Genomic DNA, 25903 nt, shown 5'->3' with positions numbered 1-25903 from the left:
GCCTATCACCTAGTGACTTGCATAGGAGGCTTTACTTTCTAATTCAAATCCCAATTAAAAGTGATGAAATGTTCATCAGTTTCAGAAAAATAAATTCCAGGCTTACTCATTCAAAGGGGATCGTGTACAAATGCTTAAATCAAACATCTCACCCACTCACTGTTTTCCTTAAGAGTCATAAGAAGGAATCTTAAGAGTCATGCACCTGACCTTGTTGTTACTTTGCCTCTTAGACATAGGCTAAGAGAAACTAGAATATAATAATAAGTGTTCTCTGAAGAGAAGGAACAGGGAAACTAGGGAGGAACTCCTCATGACTAAGATCTTACATTTGGTTGGAGGAAAAATAAGTTTTAGCTGTCCAAGGGAGTAGAAAATAAGACCCAGAATCTAAGAGTGAGGTAAGAATTGGAGGTAATGTATGGAGATTATGAACATTAAGAACACTGCCGGGAAGCGCAGGAACCCAAGCAACAGAAACCAAGACTACATGGCATCATCGGAGCCCAATTCTCCCACCAAAACAAACATGGAATATCCAAACACACCAGAAAAGCAAGATCTAGTTTCAAAATCATATTTGATCATGATGCTGGAGGACTTCAAGAAGGACGTGAAGAACTCCCTTAGAGAACAAGTAGAAGCCTACAGAGAGGAATCGCAAAAATGCCTGAAAGAATTCCAGGAAAACATAAATAAACAAGTAGAAGCCCATAGAGAGGAGACACAAAAATCCCTGAAAGAATTCCAAGAAAACAAAAATAAACAAGTGGAAGCCCATAGAGAGGAGTCACAAAAATCCCTGAAAGAATTCCAGGAAAACACAATCAAACAGTTGAAGGAATTAAAAATGGAAATAGAAGCAATCAAGAAAGAACACATGGAAACAACCCTGGATATAGAAAATCAAAAGAAGAGACAAGGAGCTGTAGATACAAGCTTCACCAACAGAATACAAGAGATGGAAGAGAGAATCTCAGGAGCAGAAGATTCCATAGGAATCATTGCTCAACTGTCAAAGATAATGTAAAGGAGAAAAAGCTACTGGTCCAAAACATACAGGAAATCCAGGACTCAATGAGAAGATCAAACCCAAGGATAATAGGTATAGAAGAGAGTGAAGACTGCCAGCTCAGAGGACCAGTAAATATCTTCAACAAAATCATAGAAGAAAACTTCCCTAACCTAAAAAAAGAGATACACATAGGCATACAGGAAGCCTACAGAACTCCAAATAGATTGGACCAGAAAAGAAACACCACCCATCACATAATAGTCAAAACACCAAACGCACAAAATAAAGAAAGAATATTAAAAGCAGTAAGGGAAAAAGGTCAAGTAACATATAAAGGCAGACCTATCAGAATCACACCAGACTTTTCTCCAGAAACTATGAAGGCCAGAAGATCCTGGACAGATGTCATACAGACCCTAAGAGAACAGAAATGCCAGCCCAGGTTACTGTATCCTGCAAAACTCTCAATTAACATAGATGGAGAAACCAAGATATTCCATGACAAAACCAAATTTACACAATATCTTTCTACAAATCCAGCACTACAAAGGATAATAAAGGGTAAAGCCCAACATAAGGAGGCAAGCTATACCCTAGAAGAAGCAAGAAACTAATCGTCTTGGCAATAAAACAAAGAGAAGAAAAGCACACAAACATAACCTCACATCCAAATATGAATATAACAGGAAGCAATAATCACTATTCCTTAATATCTCTCAACATCAATGGCCTCAACTCCCCAATAAAAAGACATAGATTAACAAACTGGATACGCAACGAGGACCCTGCATTCTGCTGCCTACAGGAAACACACCTCAGAGACAAAGACAGACACTACCTCAGAGTGAAAGGCTGGAAAACAACTTTCCAAGCAAATGGTCAGAAGAAGCAAGCTGGAGTAGCCATTCTAATATCAAATAAAATCAATTTTCAATTAAAAGTCATCAAAAAAGATAAGGAAGGACACTTCATATTCATCAAAGGAAAAATCCACCAAGATGAACTCTCAATCCTAAATATCTATGCCCCAAATACAAGGGCACCTACATACGTAAAAGAAACCTTACTAAAGCTCAAAACATACATTGCACCTCACACAATAATAGTGGGAGATTTCAACACCCCACTCTCATCAATGGACAGATCATGGAAACAGAAATTAAACAGGGACGTAGACAGACTAAGAGAAGTCATGAGCCAAATGGACTTAACGGATATTTATAGAACATTCTATCCTAAAGCAAAAGGATATACCTTTTTCTCAGCTCCTCATGGTACTTTCTCCAAAATTGACCATATAATTGGTCAAAAAACGGGACTCAACAGGTACAGAAAGATAGAAATAATCCCATGCGTGCTATCAGACCACCATGGCCTAAAACTGGTCTTCAATAACAATAAGGGAAGAATGCCCACACATACGTGGAAATTGAACAATGCTCTACTCAATGATAACCTAGTCAAGGAAGAAATAAAGAAAGAAATTAAAAACTTTTTAGAATTTAATGAAAATGAAGGTACAACATACCCAAACTTATGGGACACAATGAAAGCTGTGCTAAGAGGAAAACTCATAGCGCTGTGTGCCTGCAGAAAGAAACAGGAAAGAGCATATTATGTCAGCAGCTTGACAGCACACCTAAAAGCTCTAGAACAAAAAGAAGCAAATACACCCAGGAGGAGTAGAAGGCAGGAAATAATCAAACTCAGAGCTGAAATCAACCAAGTAGAAACAAAACGGACCACAGAAAGAATCAACAGAACCAAAAGTTGGTTCTTTGAGAAAATCAACAAGATAGATAAACCCTTAGCCAGACTAACGAGAGGACCCCGAGAGTGTGTCCAAATTAACAAAATCAGAAATGAAAAGGGAGACATAACTACAGATTCAGAGGAAATTCAAAAAATCATCAGATCTTACTATAAAAGCCTATATTCCACAAAACTTGAAAAATCTACAGGAAATGGACAATTTCCTAGACAAATACCAGGTACCGAAGTTAAATCAGGAACAGATAAACAAGTTAAACAACCCCATAACTCCTAAGGAAATAGAAGCAGTCATTAAAGGTCTCCCAACAAAAAGAGCCCAGGTCCAGACGGGTTTAGTGCAGAATTCTATCAAACCTTCATAGAAGACCTCATACCAATATTATCCAAACTATTCCACAAAATTGAAACAGATGGATCACTCCTGAATTCCTTCTATGGAGCCACAATCACTCTTATACCTAAACCACACAAAGACACAACAAAGAAAGAGAACTTCAGACCAATTTCCCTTATGAATATCGATGCAAAAATACTCAATAAAATTCTGGCAAACCGAATCCAAGAGCACATCAAAACAATCATCCACCATGATCAAGTAGGCTTCATCCCAGGCATGCAGGGATGGTTTAATATACGGAAAACCATCAACATGATCCATTATATAAACAAACTGAAAGAACAAAACCACATGATCATTTCATTAGATGCTGAGAAAGCATTTGACAAAATTCAACACCCCTTCATGATAAAAGTCCTGGAAAGCAAAGGAATTCAAGGCCCATACCTAAACATAGTAAAAGCCATATACAGCAAACCAGTTGCTAACACTAAACTAAATGGAGAGAAACTTGAAGCAATCCCACTAAAATCAGGGACTAGACAAGGCTGCCCACTCTCTCCCTACTTATTCAATATAGTTCTTGAAGTTCTAGCCAGAGCAATCAGACAACAAAAGGAGGTCAAGGGGATACAGATCGGAAAAGAAGAAGTCAAAATATCACTATTTGCAGATGATATGATAGTTTATTTAAGTGATCCCAAAAGTTCCACCAGAGAACTACTGAAGCTGATAAACAACTTCAGCAAAGTGGCTGGGTATAAAATTAACTCAAATAAATCAGTAGCCTTCCTCTACACAAAAGAGAAACAAGCCGAGAAAGAAATTAGGGAAACGACACCCTTCATAATAGACCCAAATAATAAAAAGTACCTCGGTGTGACTTTAACCAAGCAAGTAAAAGATCTGTACAATAAGAACTTCAAGACACTGACGAAAGAAATTGAAGAAGACCTCAGAAGATGGAAAGATCTCCCATGCTCATGGATTGGCAGGATTAATATAGTAAAAATGGCCATTTTACCAAAAGCGATCTACAGATTCAATGCAATCCCCATCAAAATACCAATCCAATTCTTCAAAGAGTTAGACAGAACAATTTGCAAATTCATCTGGAATAACAAAAAACCCAGGATAGCTAAAGCTATCCTCAACAATAAGAGGACTTCAGGGGGAATCACTATCCCTGAACTCAAGCAGTATTACAGAGCAATAGTGATAAAAACTGCATGGTATTGGTACAGAGACAGACAGATAGACCAATGGAATAGAACTGAAGACCCAGAAATGAACCCACACACCTATGGTCACTTGGTTTTTGACAAAGGAGCCAAAACCATCCAATGGAAAAAAGATAGCATTTTCAGCAAATGGTGCTGGTTCAACTGGAGGTCCACACGTAGAAGAATGGAGATTGATCCATGCTTATCACCCTGTACAAAGCTTAAGTCCAAGTGGATCAAGGACCTCCACATCAAACCTGATACACTCAAACTAATAGAAGAAAAACTAGGGAAGCATCTGGAACACATGGGCACTGGAAAAAATTTCCTGAACAAAACACCAATGGCTTATGCTCTAAGATCAAGAATCGACAAATGGGATCTCATAAAACTGCAAAGCTTCTGTAAGGCAAAGGACACTGTGGTTAGGACAAAACGGCAACCAACAGATTGGGAAAAGATCTTTACCAATCCTACAACAGATAGAGGCCTTATATCCAAAATATACAAAGAACGCAAGAAGTTAGACCGAAGGGAGACAAATAACCCTATTAAAAAATGGGGTTCAGAGCTAAACAAAGAATTCACAGCTGAGGAATGCCGAATGGCTGAGAAACACCTAAAGAAATGTTCAACATCTTTAGTCATAAGGGAAATGCAAATCAAAACAACCCTGAGATTTCACCTCACACCAGTGAGAATGGCTAAGATCAAAAACTCAGGTGACAGCAGATGTTGGCGAGGATGTGGAGAAAGAGGAACACTCCTCCATTGTTGGTGGGATTGCAGACTGGTACAACCATTCTGGAAATCAGTCTGGAGGTTCCTCAGAAAATTGGACATTGAACTGCCTGAGGATCCAGCTATACCTCTCTTGGGCATATACCCAAAAGATGCCCCAACATATAAAAAATACATGTGCTCCACTATGTTCATCGCAGCCTTATTTATAATAGCCAGAAGCTGGAAAGAACCCAGATGCCCTTCAACAGAGGAATGGATACAGAAATGTGGTACATCTGCACAATGGAATATTACTCAGCTATCAAAAACCACGAGTTTATGAAATTCGTAGGCAAATGTTTGGAACTGGAAAATATCATCCTGAGTGAGGTAACCCAATCACAGAAAGACATACATGATATGTACTCACTGATAAGTGGCTATTAGCCCAAATGCTTGAATTATCCTAGATGCGTAGAACAAATGAAACTCAAGACGGATGATCAAAATGTGAATGCTTCACTCCTTCTCTAAAAGGGGAACAAGAATACCCTTGGCAGGGAAGAGAGAGGCAAAGATTAAAACAGAGACTGAAGGAACACCCATTCAGAGCCTGCCCCACATTTGGCCCATACATATACAGCCACCCAATTAGACAAGATGGATGAAGCAAAGAAGTGCAGACCGACAGGAGCCGGATGTAGATCGCTCCTGAGAGACACAGCCAGAATACAGCAAATACAGAGGCGAATGCCAGCAGCAAACCACTGAACTGAGAACAGGTCCCCTATTGAAGGAATCAGAGAAAGAACTGGAAGAGCTTGAAGGGGCTCGAGACCCCAAAAGTACAACAATGCCAAGCAACCAGAGCTTCCAGGGACTAAGCCACTACCTAAAGACTATACATGGACTGACCTTGGACTCTGACCTCATAGGTAGCAATGAATATCCTAGTAAGAGCACCAGTGGAAGGGGAAGCCCTGGGTCCTGTTAAGACTGAACCCCCAATGAACTAGACTGTTGGGGGGAGGGCCGCAATGGGGTGAGGGTTGGGAGGGGAATACCCATAAGCAAGGGGAGGGGGGAGGGGGATGTTTGCCCGGAAACCAAAGAATTATTATTAAGTATTAAATAAATTAAAAAAAAAGAACACTGCCGGGTTCTCTTTGTAGCAAATGGAGAGCACTACAGAGATTGACAACTCTTACAATCAAAGAACAACTGATCTTGGAGTGTCCTGCTCTAGTGGACACATCTACATCCAGCCTTTCCAGTCAAGACTTAGGGATCATCAAGAAAGAAGAGGGGAGAAAGATTATAAGACCCAGGGGACACAGGAAGTCTTCTATGAAATTGGTGTCTACTAAAAAGTACATGGAAGACATACCCATGAAACCTTAATAATGCAGATGCCTAAGCAAGACCTGAACAAAGACAATACTGACATAGTTACATGGAAGGAGGAAATCTCATGGGACTAAAGTTCTAGATAAAGAACTACAAGCAACTAAGAACTACCAAAGTAGGAGAATCAATCATCCCTAAGGACCCATAATAGGTTCCTGAAAAGAAAATATGTATTTATACTCAATGGGTTGTATTTATATATTTAAGAGTTTTTATAAAAATCTAGCAATAATTAGAACAGACATCATGAATCTGAGAAGGAACAAAGGGTCAATAGAAGGGGAAAATTTTATAATTATATTTAAATTAAACTATTATTAAAACTGAGAAAGAAGGCAGCTGAGGAATGAGCGTCAGATGGGTCAGTAGGAGAAAATACAGGGGAAGAAGAGTGAACAGGTTCTGTGGCTACTGCCATGCGTGGATACTGAGACATCCACTTCCTGTAGAGAGCTGGTCATTGTCAACTAGTCTACTGGTATTTTTCTGCTCATTATATGAAACACAGAAACTTTTTCAGAGCATGAAGTTGCCAGTCAAACCTTCCGTAAATGACTCAGTAAACAACTATGTGGTCTTTCCATCCATCACAGGCTAAATCATGCTTCCAGGTAATCTGCAATCTTGCTGTAATAGTTCAAGACAACTCAGCAAAGCACCTGTGTTTTCTCCCCCATCCATATACATGTGGTCTACGGTTATTTGCCTACACACAAAACAGGAGAAGAGAGTCGATAGTGTCTGCCAGTGATCCATTTCTTCTACCAAAATATACAAGAGCCCAGCATTTCAACATCTCCTGCCTGTATTCTACATCCACTGGGTGAATTCTGGTATGGCAGTGGGGGGTCAAGAAAGATGCAGGTTTCTGGGGAGAACTCACCCTGGGGTCTCTCTCCAGCTGCCGCTTGTGATGTAGGCTGCGTCTTCTTTTGGCCTTCGCAAGGCCATTGTGGTAAAAGTGGTACAGGCCTTCTGCAAAGGGGAGCTGTGGAAAGCCAAATAGACAGGAGGATGGTTAGTTTCTGGGTTGTCACCAGGAGAGGGAAATGCAAACAGGAATTGTATGAGGATGCAGTTCAAGCCTCCTATTAGAGTCCTAATCTCTGTCTTCTTGATTCCCTCACTTTGCTTATCTGGTACCCATTTCTTCAAATGTCCTTTCTTTTTTCTTCTAGGTTGTAGCTTTTACAAACCTGTCTTCACACTCATACTCATATCAAATTCTGTAACCTCTTCTCTCAGACAAGTGTTTATACAATGTGTGGAATCTAGTTGCCCCAGGGCTGTGCTGTGACAATCGCTCTTCCAGACCGATTACCTCATCTCTCTTGGGGGTTTCTTTGTGACTCTTTGGTACTTCTTATTGGGTTGGGAATGGTGTCGTCATTGAAATCTGACAAGAGCCTGCTCGGTGCAAGGCCAGATTTCACACTGTCTTCCTATTCTAAAGATGCCCAGAATCAAGTGTGAGTACCAGGATCAGGGAGTGAAGCCATAGCAAGGAGAGCTTATCTTTTTCTAAGAGTCATAAAGGATCTAGCATGTATTGCCATTTGTTCTATGGTCCCAGGTAACTTTGATGATGAAACTTGATCTAAAAGATTGGACTCTTGTATGTAGTCACGTCTTTGCCTTGGACAAGTTGTTGCCCACTTCTAGGACTGCCTTTATTTCTTTACATATGTACATTTTTACCGGAGAGAGGGTACATGGTTTTCATGAGATTTTCAATGAGGTTCCCTCATTAATGTGTTTCACTATTCAGTGTATTTGATGCCAAAATGTAGCTCTGTTTCCCTTGCTTGGAAGAAAAGGGAACATGAAGTGAATGCTTTAAAAGAAGTTTTTCAAAATTAAATAGGGCCTATTTGAGAAATTTTAGATTAAGTAGGGTTTCAGCACAGCATAAATATTTCTTAAGTAACTGTCATCATTATAAAAGGAACACAAGTATCAGGAAACTACAAGCATAATGCACAAAAAGAACCAAAGTAAAAATAATCCACTTTTCCTTTTTCAGCAGTATTAGGCATAAGGGATGATCTTTATTTTTCTCCTCTAAAGCAACCCAATCTCAAGAGCAAATTATTATTTTCTTAAATAAATCAGTTGATTTTGGTCACACACAGATTATGTATTATTATATGAAATGGGTTTTTCATCAGCCTCTCACAAGCTACTGCATACTCCCAGTCTCTTCTCTCTGTTGGTAGCAGTTGCTATGATAGGAGAGACACCGCGAAGTACCTCGCATTTCTGTTGCTGATGTATACTTAGACATTTCTTTCTCTCTTCCTTGTTTAATAGTTAAAGACTCTGCTGTGTTTTGGGACAGGGAGACCTTCAGAAATGAGGCAAGGATCTCCAAAATTCACTTTCAGAGAAGCAACTACAACACTGGAAAACTGCCAAATGACCATTTCATAAGTTTGAAAATTAACAGGAAGCTGGCAGCCTCCCAAGGAACATTTAATCAAGCAGGACAGTAGTCTGCCAATAATAACCAAGAGACTTGTGTTTCTTTTTTAACTTACCCTATCTGTGCACTGATTCCAGATTCTTCAGTTTCTTTGAAAGCTCATGGCTTCTCAATCATTTCAATCATAGTAACTTAACTGACACTGGAGGGTGTACCAGGATTGGAGCTATTCAAGAAGCCCCATTCCCAGATAACTTTAAGACATCCAGAAAATCCCATTTATAGGGCTAAAGTTCATTATGTGTCTCAGACATTGTTCACTGAGGAAGGCTTTATCTTTGTGGCATTTGATGAAGGCCATCCAATGCAATTCCCTAGAACTGCAGCCTCTTGGGTTAGCAATGTTAACTGTGGCCAATGAGCGACTGGCTCAAGAGCTTCAAATAAAGATAAGAAGAGTGGGATATCTACATGGCTTTTACTAGTTACAATGTTAGTAGAGACTTAAAAGGTGACATATACTAGAGAATTAGTCCCGTAACCAGAAAATACCTAACAGGATCTCAAGCACTCACTTCTGGTTGACTCTGGAACTCTACAGAAATAGGAAATGAAAGTCAAGACAGGGACAAATGGACAAAAAGGAAATAAAGGACCTAGACTGTCAAGTGTTTTCCTTAAAAAAAGGAAAAGAAACAGGGACAAACTTCTGCATGAGTATTAAAAAGTACCCTAAGACATAGTCAAAGCCTGCCAGCAAAGGATAAGAAAACCTTATTGGTCATTATCTTTAAAAAAGTGCCAGTCCAATCTTTAACTGATCACCAGGCTAAACAAGGAAAGATTCAGTGGATTCAATGGAGCACTCAAAAAGTCACAGTTTGGAGGATTAGTCTAGGGAACATTAAATAAACAAATAAATGAACAGGACAATAGTAAAATCCAGACAATCATCATCATCATCATCAACACAGGGAGTGCTGTGAGCCTCACTTACAGATTTCCTATGTGATACTTCTTAAAATGTCAGTCTTCAGTAAAAGTATCATGAGACATATAAAGAAACAGGGACAGCCATCTTCTAGTACTCACCAAAATGACAAACACAAAAGGAATGAGGCACTCAGTATATGTTTCTAGGCCTTTTAGAAAATGTGGAGTCATTCCTTTTGCCACATACATGTGAATCTACAAAAAGGGCGATATTGTAGACATCAAAGGAATGGGCACTGTTCAAAAAGGAACGCCCTGTGTTACCATGGCAAAATGGGAAGAGTCTACAATGTCACCCAGTATGCGGTGGGCACCATTGTAAACAAGCAAATTAAAGGCAAGATTCTGGCCAAGAGGATCAATGTGCAGATTGAGCACATCAAGCACTCGAAGAGCAGAGACAGCTTCCTGAAGCGGGTGAAGGAGAACGATCAGAAGGAAAAGGAAGCCAAAGAGAAGGGCACCTGGGTTCAGCTGAAGTGCCAGCCTGCGCCACCCAGAGAAGCCCAGTTTGTGAGGACTAACGGGAAGGAGACTGAGCTGCTGGAGCCCATTCTATATGGATTCATGCCTAATGGACAAATGGACAAAAAGGAAATAAAGGACCTAGACTGCCAAGTGTTTTCCTTAAAAAAAAAAGAAAGGAAAAGAAACAGGGACAAATGGTCCATATATACGAAGAGGGGAGGGTAAATACGAACACTCTGAGCTAGTCCAGGTGTTGGAATTGCTAGATCAAGACTTTAAATTGGCCATTTAAATAATCTAAACAACTAAAAGGGGCATTTTGTCTATAGAGTAACAGCAAAACTTGGCAGTGACAGATTGTCAAGCGGACAATATGCATAGATAGAAATAAAAAGAAATTATGGGGTAAAGTGTGTAATAATTGAATAAAAATATCCATAGAGGACCTTAATAGTGCATTTAGGTTTACAGAGATAATCAATAAACACAAATACAGTCCAGTTAAGATGATCTACTTTGAGTAATACATAAGAAATGAAGTAAAATGAATAAAATAACACTAAGTATACTATTTATTCATAGTAGACATCTCTAGTCACTAAAGAAGAGAGAAGTAGACAGGAAGCAGCAGTGTCTGGAAGCTTCCATAATTTTAGGGATAACATTAATATTCTTATCTAAGAAGCATAAGATCAGTATAGGATAAAGTCAAAGATTTGTATATTATACATGTGCAAATGTGAGAATCACCTGAGCACTGAGCCAAAAATGTATGCAAGATGTTCAGTAAGATTCAAAAAAATATTTTTTTGGCCAGGGAGGGACCTCAGTAGTAGAGTGCTTGACTAGAATATACAAAGCTTTGAGTTTATTTCCAGTGCTGAATACACCCTCTACCCCAAAAACAAAGACACAAAGCCACCTGCCTGCCTACTGGAAGTAGCCACAAAGATGACGAGACAGCCGGCTAGCTTATTCCTGATACCCAAAGAAAATTTATTAACTAACAATTCTGTATTAGACAAAACTAATCTCTAAAAATAAAGAGAGCTCATACAGCTCCAGAAAAACAAGGTATGAGACAGTTTCTCACCAGAAATTACTAACTTCAGCTAAAATGAAAGTGTTTCAGACATTTATGGGAATTCACTGGAAGAAATGAGCAATTGCAGTGCTGGCAAACACACGGGAAATAGAAAGGGCAGGGCTGTCTCCCAGATGTTTCTGCCTTGAAGGTTCCCATCTGATGACACCAGTAGAAGGTAGTGCAAATGACAGGATTGGAGCCTAGTTGGAGAAATTAGTTCACAGTAGGACAATAGGAGCGCGCGTCATCCATCTCTGCCCTGTCCCCTGTCTCTTACATCTGGCCTCTTCCTCCACTAATGTGCTGATATTCCCATGGATTTGTTCCTGTGTACTGAAGCCTCATATATTTGCTACTGTGTGCTGATATTGTCATGGATTCACTCCGGTGTGCTGCAGATTGTCTCCTGGCTTCAGAATCACCAATGGAGTGCTGACTAACGCTGAGATTATAAATGAATGTTTGCTTGTAACGATCTTTTTTCTCTACCTTATTTAAATGGTGAGTCTAAAGAGCAATAACTATAAAAGTATGTTTATTGCTTTTTATAATGTACAACAATAAAATTTGTATAAAAAACAGCATAAAATGGAGGAAGGGAACACAGTAAAGGAGAAGTCACATTGCTGTATACTGGTCATTGTGGCTTTAGATCTGAGACAAGTTATTTATTATTTCTAATCTCCAAAGATTCAAGCATGGTGCTTTAAGATGTTACAATAGATATTTTTTGTTTTTAATTCTCTTCTATTACCAACTACTTTTGTAATTTTATATAATAGTCTATTATTATAAAAATAATCATGTACTTAAGATAGTACCCTAGGTAACATTTAACACAAAAAGGAAGTTATGAAAGAATTGAGAAACAAGGGTAAACAAAATTGGTTTGGATGAGTATGCCCCAAAGATTTCTAGGTTGGTTTTATTAGGAAGTGGTAGATTCTTTGGGATTAGGGATTGGTAGAGGGTCCTTGGGGGTTATTTGTATGGCTCTCTGCAAAGGCTCTCCAGTGAGTTATTTGTCTCTCGTGGTTTGCAATGATGCCACTTGCTCTAATGCTGGCTCTTACTACTGCCATATAGAGGTCATTATCAATGAGTCCACCTGGTTTAGGGTCTTGAGCCTGAAGGTCCGTGGGCCAAAGCAAATGCATTTGTACTTCATATGTAGCCTATTTCTAGTATTTTATTAGTGATACAAAACTGGATATATGGGTATGTAGAACAGAAATAGAAAATGCATATGTAATCTTGTCAGTATTAAGTTTCAAAATTTCGTTCAAAAGTTATAGTTGACAGAATTGAGAAACATACAACTTGTAGCTTCATCATGTACTATTCACTAGAAGCACATTTTAAATCTAATACACAGATAGATTAAAAGCTAAAGAATATGAAAAATATACTATCTAAGCAATAGTAAAAAGTAAGTGTTGTCTTATAAGTATCAGACTAAGTCAATTTTAATACAAAATTTTGATAGACACAAGTAATAATATTTTATGATGATAAAAATAGAATCCACCTGTGGCAAGGACCTTTCTCTAATGATGAAGATAGATTTCTATACAGATTTTTTTCCGAATCACATGGGAAATTTCACCCACAGTTTGCAGCTAGGATAAGAAAAATTCATCACTGACTCCAGGTAGAGAGCACTGATACCACCCACTATAAAAGTTATTAATAAATAGATGTCTGTGGCTCCCGGTAGAAAGCATAACAGATAGATGGTATATTAAAGTCTACAGGAAACTCATATTCTCTAACAGGAATTTTGGTTTTATATCCTGCATGACAAATTAGACAAGCCTAAGAATAGGCTCATACAGTATTTTAGTTCACCTCATTTGTTTTGGATTGTTTTAATTTTCAACATGGGTGTGATTTTGAGCTTTGTGGTTATCTTATTTCTCTGGGAGAGAATGCAAGATACAAGCTTTTCTGGTTGCTGACTAAAGAATATGCTGATTTGGGAAAAAGGTTTTGTTTCTGTGCTTTTAGCAAAGGTGATTAGGCTCTGGACATCTTTCAGAGCTATATGGATCAGATTTGATAGAGGGAGACCCCCAGAAGAACTAGATTCAAGAGAATAAAACAAAAAAGGAGTAGAATTTCATCCTGACCAGCCTGTCTACCCTATACAGACTGATACAATCCATACAGATATCTTGATGAAACTTAAATTTTGTTTTGAGATTTATATATTACAGAATATACAGCTTTGATGAGTCCCATCGTCAGATATGTTGAACTGACCTGCTTGAACTCCTGATATCAGGGACTTTCAGCCAGATCCAGTCAGGACATAGACACCAGAGACTACAACAATCATTGGTGTATCCTTCTTAAGGCCAAACAACTCCCCCATTATCCCAACCTCCTCTACAAGATATCTTAACACCCATATTTAGCTGGAAGAAGTTATGAAGAGCCATTGACCCATTTCCCTGGAGTTGGAGGCTGGAGGTGGTTATTCTAAGGTTGTCTTTTTGAATTTAGAAATGGTCATAGTTTAACAGGGAGGAATTAGCTAGAATTTATTGGACAGACATAATCTCATTTGGTAGAAATCCTTGTAATTGTTATTAAGTTGAAGTTATAATTTCTCACATTGGTACAGAATTGTTTTGATGCAGAATCAGGGTTTTCATTGGCTTAAATTTCCTCTGTTGTTACAAACATTTTAAAAGTACAAGGCTTGGACCCAGTCCTTTTATAAATGCCATTACAAACTGATCTGAGATGATTAAAGACATGAGTTAAGGGCCAGATAACAAATTCATGGCTCTGAGTTTACTGTTAGGGTGTTTTCAAGATATTTTTTTTTCTTTTTTTTCGGAGCTGGGGACCGAACCCAGGGCCTTGCGCTTCCTAGGCAAGCGCTCTACCACTGAGCTAAATCCCCAACCCCTTCAAGATATTTTTATTAGAAATAGCTGAGAGTAGTTAATGGACAACAGTCCAGACTGTTTTATATAGATAGTTTTCAAAACTGTCAGAAATCCACAGAATGTGACATTTAATGTTATTTATCATTTGTTGAGACATATTTGTTCCTAACAGTTCCCCGTTCATGGATTCAAAGAAGAAACTGAGCATCTACCTCCAGGTGAGGTTGTACATTGTGACACGGTAGCCACTAGGCAGAAATTGCCTATTTCTTCTACAGACCTGTACTGTTCATGAGCGGACACAAGTTACAGGATAGGGCAGCTTAGTTCTGACAAGACAGAATAAGCTAGTCCTTACTAATTCCCATTTCACGAGAACAGATGATTCTGGGCCAGAAGGCTGCTCCAATGTGTTGCTAACAGGGGACTGTAGGGATAGGCAGCTGTCTCTACAACTTGCCTCTGTTCTAGAAACTGTGTTAGGCTTCCTTTATTTTCAGTTAATATTAGTTGCTCTCTGATTTCTGATAGTGATGAAGACTAGTCATAGTCTTATAGCCTACCCAGGCCATTTAACATTGAGAAAACATATTTCATTGGATAGTTTTCAGGTAGTATACAAGCTAGCCAGGACAGAACATATGGATTATAAGCTTTTCTTAAGTTAGGATAGAGAACAGAGTGTTCTATTTAATTGACAAAAATGATGGACTGTGTGTTAGGTGTATTTTGTATTTTGTAAATCACAGAATGGCAATAGTTTTGCTCAGCTTATATTTGAGAAAAAAGTTCTTTTTAATTGTACAGAAAGGGTGAAATGTGGCAAGGACCTTCTCCTAATGAAAAAAGATTTCAGGGGAGCAATCACTGGGCAAGGAGTAGGCAGGACTTCCAGGTGGAGGGGGGATGGGGAGACAGGAGGAGAAAAGGGACTCGTGGCCTTTTGGACAGGTTGAGCTTGTGGTACAAGAGGTAAAGAACTAGAAGTCCCAGGTTAGATGGTCGATCCGTTGGGATCCACAACTGGAGGATTTAATTTAGAATGGCTTACTAATTAATATGTTAGTTGTTATGCCCAGTGATTGTGTTACTTGTTGATTCTGAACTAAGAATATGTGTTTTCCTTCAAAACAACTCAACTGAGTTCCAGAGAAAGGTAAGGGGAACCCCAGCCAGCTGTGGAATTTGGATGCGTGGTAGTGACCAACCATGGGAACTTAGTGAGTCAGGTGGAGAGCTTTTGGGAGTTCTGGCCCAGAGAATCTGTTGAGATGAGAACAGCCTACTGGTGCCTGGCATAGTATGAATTGTGCCCCCTTTTTTAGTGTTTCCCACTACATCCACCTAATGACATGGAATTATAAAAAGACATGTAATTAATTTTTTATAGAATCTCTAAAAGATGAAACAAAACCTGGCAGAATTGCAGGAAGAAGTGAAATAATTTGTCAATCACAGTTCATGTCTAGTTTGGACCTGAATATCTCCTCACAGCCTATGTATTAAAGGCTTCATTGCAGGATAGTGCTGTTTGAAGGGAGTGGAATCTTCACGAGGCAGCAGTACTTTAGTCACCGAGGGGCTCATTTTTCTTTTTCCCTAGTTTGTGATGTAAATGGGTCATTTCTGTTACCCTCTACATCATGATATGGGGGCAACTCATTGCAGACAAGACCCTCTGATAATGTGAGCCTGCATATGCCTTTTCCTATATGGGCTAATGGTCTTAGGTATTTTGTTACAGTGGTAGAAAGGTGATGAGCACAGTTAGAGACTCAAAAGATCTACTTGCATTAGGACTAAACTGCTGTATGCTGAAGATGTGAATAAAACTATAAACCAAGAAGGCTTAATAGACACACAAAATATTTGTTTACAAGTAGAAGAAAATATAATCCTTTCCGATACATGTGAGACATTCTCTAGGGCAGACCATATGTTAGGATACTGAATGGGTGTCAATAAATTTAGAAAGACTGAAAATACAGAATATGCTTTCTGATCACACTTTATAATGATGTTAAAAAACAGTAAGCAAAGAATATTATAAATTCATCAATCTGCAAAATTAACACTATATTGCTAAATTATCAATAAATAAAAGAAAATATTTTGAGTTGAATAGAACAAAAATAAGAATACCTTATGGATTTAGACAAAAGAATTCTTGAAGGAATATTTGTAGTTATAAAGTGCCCATTAGAAAATGAAGGATTGGAGATGAGGCTTAGTAGCAGCATGCTATGCTAGTATGCTTGAAGCTATGGGATCATATGGGAAGCTAAGTTTCTGAAACAAGAGGAGGAGGTGGATAGCAAGGGGGATGGGGAGAAGGAGGACTAGGAAGAGGAGGAAGAAAAGGAAAAAAACAAAGAGAAAGATCTGGAACCAGTAGCCTAATTTTACATCTGATGAAACTTGAAAAAGCAAATTGAGTCCCAACAGTCACACAACCATAATCCCAGCAGGAGAGAGCTGGCGGCAGAAGGATCATGCGTTTCCTCTAAGGTTGTATATTTCAAAATCTACCAAAACCAGAGTAAGAACACAAACATCCATTTTTACATATTCTTAACAACATGAAATGTTAATTGGTTAACATTTAGATATTTGCCAACTTGATAGATATCAACTTATTTGGGTTTCTTTGTTCTAAATGTTTGAGTAATTTTCATATGTTTATTCTCCATTTAGATTTCTTATCTTTGAATTGTCTGAATTCCTAACCCTCAAACATGACCATAATAAAATAGTTATTGCTTTATACTACTAAATTTAGTTTTTTTTCTTAGCAATGGATAGCAGGAAAGAAATATCTAGATGAATAATATGCCTTATTTCCTTCAGTTTTAGGTAAATTTGGAAGTCTGTAACAAGTAGTTGTTTGCTCATTTATGATGTCAACCATAGCAGCTTAGATGGTGGCTCTGCTGGGACTTTCTTTTGGAGAGGGCTGGGATCAGGTTTGTGGCTATAGCTAGGGCTTCAGGAGCACTGCCAACTCTACCAGGGAACTGACATGCAAAAGAAAGTCTTAAGACCACTGTAGCTTTTGAGATTTAGTTCCTGTTCATTAAAAACCAGATTCTCTAGGGCATATTTAACATAAATATTTAATGTGCATTTTTTTCAGGCTCAATGGTTCTTGAATACATTTTCTACTTAACCCTACTCATTTGCTTGGGGGTAATGTTAAAATTTGAGTTTTAAAAAGTAGTCCAAGGGAAAGAAAGCATTGCCATATTGCTTCTGCCTACCTCAAATCATATGCCTTTGACTACTGCTGGATGGCACAGATTTCAATATTTTTTATTTCCTGTTAAGTAGGGCAACATAAACCTGAGAATTTTAGCACTAGAAAAGGACTTGAGGTTAAGTACCAGTGAGTTTGGAAGGATGTTCTTTATTATTATTCTGTTTTTTTCTTCTGAGTTTTAGAAATTAAATTTGAATGGAGGCAAAGGGAAATTTTCCTTAGAGTGGACTTGTGGAGGTGATGAAGTTGAACATCATTTAGGAAACAGCACATGAGGAAGTGTGACTGGTGAGCATCTCCAGTGGATGACAATGGGGGAAAATTACAACAGGCAAATAAAAGAGAGCTAGAACTACCTTAGCCAAGAGACCTAAGTGAGTTGCTCTGTGATGGGATGCTCTAGTCACATTCACATGCCACAGTATCCACAGGAAGGAGACACTCTCCTCTGGGTAAATCTCTAGTGACAAATATATAATGTATATTCAATCAGGTGGAAATGTTAGACAAACTAACCAAGAGTCTTTGAAGTCGTGTTCATGAAAGTCCAAGAACTTTCCAAAGTTGAGGAGACAAAGGAGACAGGGCAGTTAAATATGCATATTACAGATCCTGGGTTAGAGCCTTCATTAGAGAAAAGGACATTTGTATGACAATTGGAAAATTTTGTAAAAAACTTAATAATTAGCGCCAATGCTTCCCTGCTGCTTTTACTAGCTATATGGTGTTTATGTAAGATATCAGCATGGAGAAGGCTAGATTACAGGTAGAGCTAAGGGAACAAATTCTCCATGCTATTGTTTATTACTTGTTTTTCAAAAGAATGGTGGTAAATATAAGTAGTGTCAAAATTCTGATTTCAACCACTTTAACATAAGCAGATTAGCGCTATTAAGTACATTTCACTGTGTACCCATTGTCAACCTCCTGTTCAGAACCAGTTTCCACCTCCAAATAAAACTCTAAGTATGATGGTAGAGGCCTATATTCCCAGCTGTCAGAGAGACTGAAGAGGTCAACTGAATTATATTGAGAAAATCTATTGCTAAGAGCAAGCAAATTCACTGAAGGTAGAGCTCAGTGGCAGACTCAGTGGCAGACTACCTTACAAACATATAGAAGGTTTTGAGTTATATAACCAGTAAACCCCCCCCAACACACACACACAGAGAGAGAGAGAGAGAGAGAGAGAGAGAGAGAGAGAGAGAGAGAGAGAGAGAGAGAGAGAGGAATACTCACCACCATCACCATTGGAAAAAACACAAACTAAAATATCAAAAAAAAAAGTATAATCGTGTGATAGTCATTTATCAACTCAGGTAGACTCCTGATGACTTGAGAGATGGGTCTCTGGGCATGCCTGTGGGAGATGACCTTGATGACCTCAGCTGATGTGAGAAGACTGTCTTAACTCTGGGTGGAGCCATTCTACATTAAGAGGATCCCAGAGTGCAGGAAAACAAAGGGCAGTGAAAAATACCATGAATCCATCATTCTCCACACCCTGACTATAGCAGTGTGATGTGACCAGCTGCCTCAAGCTCCTACTGCCTTACAACTCTTCCATTTTGATGAACTACAACCCTGGAGAGTGAGTCGGGGGAAAAAAACCCTTTCTTCCCTAAGTTGTCTTTGCTAGGCCATTTCAACATAGCAACAGGCAAAGTAACTATGACAACCCATTAAACAGTCTTCCTTCTCCCCTCAGGCTCTCAACTTTCTACTTTCTGTCTCTGCAATATCTCTTGCCAGTGGAAGAATACAACAGTTGGTCTTTTATGCTTGGCTTATTTCACTTAAGCACAATGTCCTCAAGGCTCTTGTGTACTGAGCAAGTGTCAGAGATCCTACCTTTTTTAAACAGTGCTGGGGTTGGGGTCGGGGTGGAGAAAGCAAAATCTCCAGGGCTTGCTATACAGACAGCCTAGCTGAACCAGTAAGCTCAGAGTTAGTGAAAGACCCTGTCTCAAAAGTCAGATAGAGAGCAGAAAGCAATAGAGGAAGACACTGGAGTTACATCCCCCACCCCACAGTAATGGTTGTGCACACATAGACATAACACACACATACATGCACACACACACATTCACACATGTGCATGGGTATACATGTGCATCTGTACAGAAGGACAAAAGAACAACTTCCACCCCTTCCACTGGGAGGTAGGGTGAGGGTTCAGGTCTTCTAAAAGTCCCTTTAGTATCCTTCCTAATTCTGTGTCCCACTCATCTTTGTAAGCATAGCTATGAATCTGTGAGACCTTGAGCTGGAATTCTTGGCAGAGTAAGTTGAATTCACGTGTGTAGCCAGACTGTGAGTGACACTTCCTCTTTTGGGCCCCTGGGAACCATGATGTTGGTTTCTTTGTTAAGAACTCTCTAAGCTGTGGAAAAGATGGAGCTAATTGGTCTGATGAGGCTAAATTCAGAAACTCTAATGAGCTTCTTTTTGGGCAATGTATAAACAGATATGTTGACCAATCACAAATTAATGGACTATTTATCTGCAGACATTGGTTACTTTGCTTCTTATCTTTGAAGTGCAGACTCTAGATCTTCTGTCCTCTGACACAGTCAGCTGTTTGAGAACACTGTGCATGAAGGAGCCCCATTGGGAAGGGAAGAGAAATGCTGTGTGCCTCCCAGTAGGGGAAGGCACTTTCCACCCATACATCTGAGTAATTTGATGCTGATACTTGAATTCCTCCATATCTAAGAATAGTTTAGTATTACAAATAGCTGAGACATTAAAAACAGTGGTAGGTCTCCAAACACTCAGCTGAGTGTCCCAGTAGGAAACTTCTCATATTAGGCATCTCATACATGTTTAAGTGACTTTCTTTCTAGAAACACACACACACACACACACACAGAGAAACTCACACAGACTCTCTCTCTCTCTCTCTCTCACACACACACACACACACACACACACACACACACACACACACACACACACTCAGACCCAGAGACTTACACACATATATGCACACAAATATATACACGCAGACACACATGTCCTGGTTGTGCGCGTGCACTCACAGAAACACACACACACACACACACACACACAAAGACTCACACACATGTGCATGCACACAGACATTGGTTTTGGTGCTATCACTTTATTCTTTTAAGGCCAAATATGCATGATTCCAGAAGAAAGGAGAAAATGAGTGGGAAGAGGCTTCACAGCCAACCATCAGCTTGCAGACTCACACTGGGTACCAAGATAATAATGCTACTAACTCAGACTTTCAGAGTTAAGAGTTCTCATTATAGCATTTTATGGATCCCAGCAATGTTTCTCAGTGTCTCTCTCCTTTCTTTCTTGCTTCACTTTCAACCCATGTGGACTCCAAGCCGAATCATTTATTTAAACCTGCACACTTGCTTCTCCCAGGACCATCGAAGCCCAAACTGAGAGGCCAAACATTCTGACTGGGCCTGGACCTTCCTCCCTTGACACCAGAGTTCCCTGTTTAGACGATGCATGGGTATCCCCAAAAGTCTGTGTTCTTGGGTCCACTGGATGGTATGCTTCTGTGCATCTTCTTAGAAGTGACTGCTTGTTATCTGGGATCCAGCACTTTCCAAATAAAAGCCTGTCTTGTAGCTTTGTTGGCAGAAGTTGCTTTTTCTGTTGGCTTCCTTGCATTTGTTGCCCCCATCCCTCCAGCCCACCCCTCACTGCTTACTGTTTTGACCTTTGGCTGGGTTTGACTGGGCATCTAGTTTGAGGGGAAGCTCAGGAGTCAGTCTGCATCTGGATACTCTTACAGCTCTGTCCTCAAGAAGCTATTGTCAAGATGTTTCAGAAATTAAAGTGCGAGATGAAACAATACAACCAGGATTGTAAAATGGCTCAGCTGGTCAGTACGTTTGGGGGCTTGCATTTAACAAACAGGGATGGGACCTGCATTTTCCTGATAATTTGCAGAGACCACTCTAGTTTTTTCTTAATTGTACATAATGCTAAGGCAAGACATAACATCCTGCAAGAGAGATGCAAAAAAAGAGCCAGTGGTAGTCATTGACTATCTTGTCTGTCTGTCTGTCTACCTAGCTACCTAGCTACCTACCTACCTTTAGATAGTTTATCTTTACAGTTCATCTATTTAGCTATAATTGATCATCTGTCTATTTATCTGTCATCTATCTACCTATCTACTCACTGATCTATTATCTATCTATCATCTATCAATCTATTATCTATTATCAGCTATCAGTTGTCTTTCTATCGTCTATTTATCTATATCTATCTATCTCACCACAGCAATCTATCTTTCCAACTTTATATTTTGAACAATGATACCAGGATGAATTAAACATTAAGAGACAAACATCAGTCTCAATGGGACAGAAGAACAGAAAGCAGAGAGATGGTGGTGAAGGAAGAAGGGATATATATGCGAAGAAGTTCATGGTGTTTAGCAGATGAGAGCTGAAATGACACACAGCTTTTAAAGCCCTATTGCTTTTCTTGTTGACACAGATGGACCCTTACAGTGTACTCTTTTGAGTAAACAAAGTAGCATATGTAAGTAAGACATCCAGGAAAAAAAGATGCATATCAAACGTACACCTGCTAGTGAAAAGTGATATTTGGTATAATATTTCAGTTGATTTAATTGTCTTGTGTTCACTTCTCCATATTTTTCAGTGCCATTTGTAAGCTTTAAAAAGTTGACATGCAAAATGGAGATGTTTTTATTCTGAAAAATGAAAGCAAGTGGAGTTCATAGCATCTGAGCACCAGACCTTACTTTCACAGAGACCCAGTGAGGAAAGATTTTACCATCTTGGCTACCCCTGAGAGCCTCTCTGGGGGAATCCTAGGTTGGTTAGTAGGTCTAGGAGGCCATAGATGCCCAGGTAAGAAGAAAATGCAGTGCCTGGGCAGAACTGAGTGCATTCATGCCAGAGCAGGAGGGAATGCCAGAACAGCAAAGAACAACGGAGCACAGAGGGGTGTGGAGCCAGGAGGTAAGAGACTGGCCCAAAGGAACCACTAATCTCATTTCAAAAGTCATTTTCAATGCTTGTATCCCATTGGTGGCTGAAGACTTCCCAGGGATACATAATTCAACTCTGCCTGCACCCTTGATATCATCAAGAAAAGGCCCCGGGTGCATGGTGAGGGTTTTGCTGGGTGGATCAGTCATGATAGTGGCCAAGTTTCAAGATTAAGTAGCCATTCTGGAGAATGTGGGTTGTGCACGTGGGACAGAAATATGATTTGCTAACAGGAACATTTGAGGGGAAACTAGACTGAGAAATGAAGTGCAGATCTACCACACAGTTTGTGTGAATGTTAGAGAAGCTATGTTGATTTTATAGTAATTTAATGGGGGTGGGTGTCTGTGTGCCTGTCATTCAGATCACAAGGGCCCAGGGCTTCTAATTTATATCTGTTTTATTATATGGCTAAGAAAAGTGAAGTTCAGACAGTTTCAGTTTATGTTACAGCAAAATTGTTCTGCTGTGGCAGAGGTAGCAAAGCCTCACTGGCAGAGGAAGTTTCAGTCAGTTTACTTTCAGAGAGGGAAAAAGCAGAGTGTTGGTTTTGAGTCAGTCCACACATTTTTGTAGACTCCTAGAGGACTGAATATTTGTACACACACACACACACACACACACACACACACACACACACACACACACACACACACATTTTCTATTGTTTTATGACAAGATCTTTACTCTGTCATCCAGGCTGCCCTAAGATTTATGATACACATTGTAAGTTTAAATTTACTGGAGTAATTTGTGAGCACCTTGTAGATGGTATGTATGTCTCCTAAGAACAAATTGTGCATTAAAGCCCAGGCATAATAGAAATTCTAGCACCTAGCAAATTGAGACAGAAAGATTGTCATGACTTTGAGACTAGCCTTAGTTGCATAGTAGAACCTGTCTCAACACTCCCACAAATAAAAGGAACATTATTACTGATATTTTGTAATACATAGGCATCATCAATATGTTGAGAATTGTCTTAATAATATTTATAGCAAAAATTAAAACCTGAAACCGGAGTTCAGGCCAGGATCACTTACTACACAGAGTTATTATTTTTCATTTGTTTCCAATCTTGAATAGTTCCTTATATTGCTTGCCTTTCCTTCTATAACATTCTCACAGTTGAAGAGGCCAGATAAGTATTATATTGTCCTTCAGTGGGGGTTTGTCTTCTGTGTTCTCATGAACAGGTTGATGCGAGGTGTTTTAGCATAGGTATGCTTCATGATGCAATGTATAGTCTTTGAAGTATGGTTATGACAGATTCACAGCAGTAGTTATGACCATACTTCCCTAACAGTAAACTTACAATCTGAGGACAAGATGTATCTGTGGGCACGTACTGTGCTCCTTGCTCACTTGTTTCTGGAATTCACATACAAAGGTCTATATAACTAACAAACACAGACTATTTCACTGGACTCCAAATAGCTATAATTATCCAAATGGAAAGCAAGTCATTAGGAGTGGGGTCCAGAACAAGTTCTTCTGGGTACTTATTTATTCATTTCCTTTCATTTTAATTTGGGAGGGGGAGCATAGTTGGGCAATGAAAAAGAAAATGGAGGCGAAGAAATGGACATTTTGTGTACATCCAATGATGCTAAAACTATAAAAGACTATCGTAATTGAAACCACTCAACAAGAGGACATTCTGCTCTCAGCAGAGTGGCATATGGATGCACATGAAATCATATGCTGTCTCATAAAACTCAATCAATGAGAAGCAGCACGAGATAATTTCATACGGAAGGCAAGCACGCCACATTATTTAGATGAATAAAGTAAATATGATTTTGCTAGAGGAATGAAAGCGCCACGGCTTCTTTAAACAGATGTCTTTCATGCAGCAAAGCAGCCTCATTACTTGCAGTGTCTCTAGCTCTGTGTCAACATGAGGCCAGGGGAAGCAGGCTATAGCTGTAGAGCATTCAGCTACAACTCCTTAGAGCCTTACATAAGGTTTGCGTGGTCTGAGAAAGTTGTTTGCATGTAGGAGACTGAGTGCTAGGATTTTTCCCTCCTCAATTCATAGAGCAAGTATTTTAGAAAGCTAAATGGAGACCTCAGATTAGGTGAGTTTATCAACCTACCCAAAGAACTAATAAGCTTTGTGAATAAAGTCGTATCATTCAGTAGCATCATCCAGTAGCATCTATCAGTAATATCTATCTATTAAGTGTTCCTTATTTCCACAGGACTTAACAAAGACTTGTTAATAAAATGATAATGAATGTTCACCCCAAGTTGCTAGGGTCAATGTGTACGGAATGAAAAGTCATTGGTCCAACCCTTGGAACACATGACTCTAGCCAGCCTTGGCCGCTTCTGGGCCATACATAAACATTCAGTCTCCATGAATGACAGTCCACTCTTTGAGCATAAGTCCTCTATTAACAGGGAATATAGCAGAATGAAACAGCTGACTTGTTCTTTGTTTTAATACTGAGTATAAACAGCATGCATGGAATTCAGACTACAATTTACACCCAAGAATTAAACATGACATGTCCACCAGGTCAGCCAGGTATTAAAATGGGTAGAGGGTACCTGAGCCCCACCCTTACTAGCCTTTCTTTCCATCCATCAATCACGCCTGAAGGAAAACTTAGAATGAACAGTATTGCTCTGGTGTATCAAGGAAGGTTCTGCCTCTCAGGTGGGCTGACATCTTGATGATGCTGTTCTGTCCTCCCCACCCTTTGAAAAAAATGTGAGTTTTATATGATAGTCTGTCTTCTAAAAGGTACATACATGTATTTTGTTCTTAGCTGGATTAAGCTTCATAGATATAACTGGCTGCTTCCTACAGCTATTCATTGAGACTTGAGGACAGTAATTAATCAAACCATTAGCATCATTGATGTCATCAGCCAGTGGCAATGGGATGAAAGATACATAACCTGGCTTCCTAGTAACTCATCTATTAAAAGGGAAGTGCTGCCTGCTTCTGAGATGCGAGTGATTCTGTAGGACAGACGGAACAGGCTGAGATATAGCCCCCTTTCCCTTGTTAGTTCATCGATCATTCTAGGGTTTCCTGTGTGTGGCCATTCTGTAAGCTAAGTGTCATAGAAGGCCTACCTCTACATGTGAAATGCAAACTCCTTAGCTCATGGTGGGAAACTTTTCAGAAATACTACTTGGAGCCTCCTTAAGACCCCAGGGTGCTTTCTTTTTCTTTCTTTCTTTCTTTCTTTCTTTCTTTCTTTCTTTCTTTCTTTCTTTCTTTCTCTCTCTCTCTCTCTTTCTTTCTTTCTTTTTTTTTATTAACTTGAATA

At 39.3% G+C, this 25903-nt stretch overlaps 1 protein-coding gene across 3 annotated transcripts in view; it reads right to left on the bottom strand.

The window, feature by feature from the left end:
* Pcsk2 (proprotein convertase subtilisin/kexin type 2) overlaps positions 1 to 25903 on the bottom strand; it is a 304858-nt gene that overhangs the window by 252623 nt on the left and 26332 nt on the right. For all 3 annotated transcript variants that reach the window (XM_087649001.1, XM_087648999.1, NM_012746.2), the window contains 1 exon segment: positions 7362 to 7466. In XM_087649001.1, coding sequence (XP_087505127.1) covers positions 7362 to 7466 — 105 coding nt within the window.

This window comes from Rattus norvegicus, chromosome 3 (genome assembly GCF_021556685.1).
Source record: "Rattus norvegicus strain SHRSP/BbbUtx chromosome 3, alternate assembly SHRSP_T2T, whole genome shotgun sequence".
In the NCBI taxonomy this organism is placed as follows: Eukaryota; Metazoa; Chordata; class Mammalia; order Rodentia; family Muridae; genus Rattus; species Rattus norvegicus.
This window is presented reverse-complemented; position numbering and strand designations above follow the sequence as displayed.